This window comes from Diaphorina citri, unplaced genomic scaffold, assembly GCF_000475195.1.
Source record: "Diaphorina citri unplaced genomic scaffold, Diaci psyllid genome assembly version 1.1 scaffold58302, whole genome shotgun sequence".
NCBI classification, from domain to species: domain Eukaryota; kingdom Metazoa; phylum Arthropoda; class Insecta; order Hemiptera; family Psyllidae; genus Diaphorina; species Diaphorina citri.
The window spans coordinates 1-2,651 of record NW_007435589.1 but is presented as its reverse complement, the minus strand read 5'-3'; the positions used below and the strand labels follow the sequence as shown (position 1 = coordinate 2,651).

At 41.9% G+C, this 2,651-nt stretch overlaps 1 protein-coding gene across 1 annotated transcript; it reads right to left on the bottom strand.

Annotated features, from left to right (window-relative positions):
- Positions 1–1,658: 1,658 nt before the first annotated feature.
- LOC103523932 (thrombospondin-2-like) lies at positions 1,659–2,277 on the bottom strand. The gene is made up of 2 exons (XM_026833164.1): positions 2,108–2,277; positions 1,659–1,787 (listed from the first exon to the last, which is right to left on the bottom strand). Exons 1-2 carry the CDS (start codon positions 2,262–2,264, stop codon positions 1,678–1,680), a joined length of 267 nt encoding a protein of 88 aa, XP_026688965.1. The 5' UTR covers positions 2,265–2,277; the 3' UTR covers positions 1,659–1,677.
- Positions 2,278–2,651: the final 374 nt, after the last annotated feature.

Below are 2,651 nucleotides of genomic sequence, written 5' to 3'. Positions count from 1 at the left end.
CTCGAGAAGTGTGTTGATTACCCAATGAGCTTCCAAAAGTCGAAAATTCCGAATAAGGTCATGGTCATCATATGTACTTTTATAGAAGCTAAGATGCCAAGAAATAGAGTGTCCGCTATGTGCTGGCAAGTAAGACCTGGGCGTCCCTTGTAGAGTCTAACTAGGGTGACCCACTAAATGTTTGTGCCGCGACTTTAGGACGTCTGGTACTTGTCACCTAGCGGCCGGAACACGATAAACCAGTCCTATTAAGAGTCCGCACCTGAAGCTCCTTTGAAAGAAGCACCTATGCCTGTAGCTACTGCTGATACGACCTAAACACAAGTCCATTGCAACGCTGTACAACAAGTCTATTTCTACCCTGTCGCAAAATAACCGAATAGCATAGTAATACTTTTTTTAAGAGTGGGTCTAAATGTAATGAAAAGGGAAGGACGACATCCTAGTTCCTCTTCATCTTTTAGACGGAATATACGTAAAGAAAAAAAGTTTTACCGGGAACTTTACACAGAATCATAAGTTCCTCAAATCTTTCTATCCCTTAAACATCACTTTAGCTGTTACATTTCGCGCCGCGAGATTACATTAGCATGCTCTGGCCCGAGCAATGTTTTGTGCCTTTTAATACCTGGATGTAAGTAAAATTTGTGTTGTTCTTAAAGGCGAAACTAAAGAATTAAAACCTGAAATTACTTCCCGATATAACTGTCATGCAAATAGCAAAGACAAAATAACAGCAAGAAGTCCACTGGTCTTTGCAAAGTGACCAAAATGCAGACCTAAGCGCATTTATAGCGTCAGATTGGTCACAGTCAGTCTTCACAGTGATTATTGAGTGATCACCTCGTGAGCAGCTTTCAAAATATGCTATATTGAGCGCAGAGCGAGGGGCATGGACCTGCCTGAGAGCCTGTGCGAGCGTCCATGCGCCTATAGGACTGATATAGATTAGAGTACTCCAGACATCTCTCTGTCAGCAGGACTGATTAGAGAGGCTATTCCAATCCAATGTTACGATCTCCCTTGAGTCGAGACCGTAAGTCCTGGCTACTGACACTCCTTTAGGGTATCATATCCATTCCACTTAAACGACAATTACCTGTCTGGTGTGCTCAGAAAAGAACGGTGAGCGGAAAAGACGTGAGTAGATTCAAGTTAGATGCGATTCAGCAAGACTCTCCGCCTACGCAAAAGTAACACCTTGGTTGCTAAAAGTAGCCCTTAATTTCAAACCCTTCTACTATTAGGACCTTATCGATCCGCTCTCGGTTGTCTCATTACCCTGCTGGCTAGACTCTTCCGTTTGACATGTGTCCTTCTTGTTCCTCTGTGCTTGTGTCCAATAACTGTGTGAGAATCCTGCCATAAAGCCTTAAAGGACGCGTTTCGTTTTGATTGAATCTCATCAGCTAAGCATAGCTCACCCCAAGTTCAAGATGTTTGGTTGATATATTTATGTAGTTTGATATTTACAAAGCTACTGAGACATCAATCAAGATGATATATACGTAATATGTAGGGTTAACTTCACTGTACAAACTGTTGTTACAGATCTTTTCTCAAGAGGATTCTCATCAACTAGATATAGCCCACCTCTAGTTCAAGTTGTTTGTTTGTTTGATAGATGTTTAACTTCACTGTAGAACTGCTACAAATCTTTAGTGACGGACTTTATGCTCACCTGAAGTCAGTTCTGTAGACGAGAGAATTGTTAGGACACACATCTGATACGTCCGGAGTTCCATCTTTGTCGAAATCTTTGTCACATACATTGCCCACGCCATCACCTGCCGCATTAAAATCAGATCAGCATTATAATGAGCTTAACATTAAAAACCAAGTTAAAATTATAATAACATCATGGTCAACTTTGGAGGATAATCCCCTGAAATTGTGAACATACTTTGTATCAAATACACAATAAAAATATCCGGATTATAATACGGAATCCAGACGAACGTTGGTCCACCTCGAAATAAAAGAGGTTTTGCGAGGATTGGTGGCTGTGGCCAATAAGGCCCAACAAATCCCAAATGCTGCCCTAGTGTAATATATTTATAACCTACATTGTCCTTGCAAGACAACTCGATAGCCGTTTGCTACTTACCGTCTGAATCGTCCTGGTTAGGATTGTAAATGAGACGGCAGTTGTCTTCATCGTTGGAAATGCCATCACCGTCCAAATCCGGATCACACTCGTCTCCCTTGCCGTCACGGTCGTTATCCAGCTGGTTGGGATTTGCCACCTTGGGACAGTTGTCCATCGGATCAGGAACACCATCGCTGTAAACGAAAAATAAGTATGTATTTGAATTTGCATTGAGCTACGGATATACACAAAAAGCCCACTCTCAGGCTTAGGTGTTGGGGCTGGGGCAACTGCCCCAAGGGATGGGTTCAGCTTATACGAAGCTACTAGTACAGAGAGAACCTATTTCCCCCTGTGTTTATCAGACCATCAGAATATATGAAAATCTCCTCTTCAAGTGTGCCAAAGGCCAGAAATGAACGCGCCTTTCATGATTTACATTCGGCACACCAACATGGCCACTGCTTTGTTTTTCTGCGCTTATTTTTTCCCTTTATCAAAATTTCCCCATTTACAAATTATTTTCGATTTCCATTTCGTCCTCCTCCTTTAAGTTTTTTTT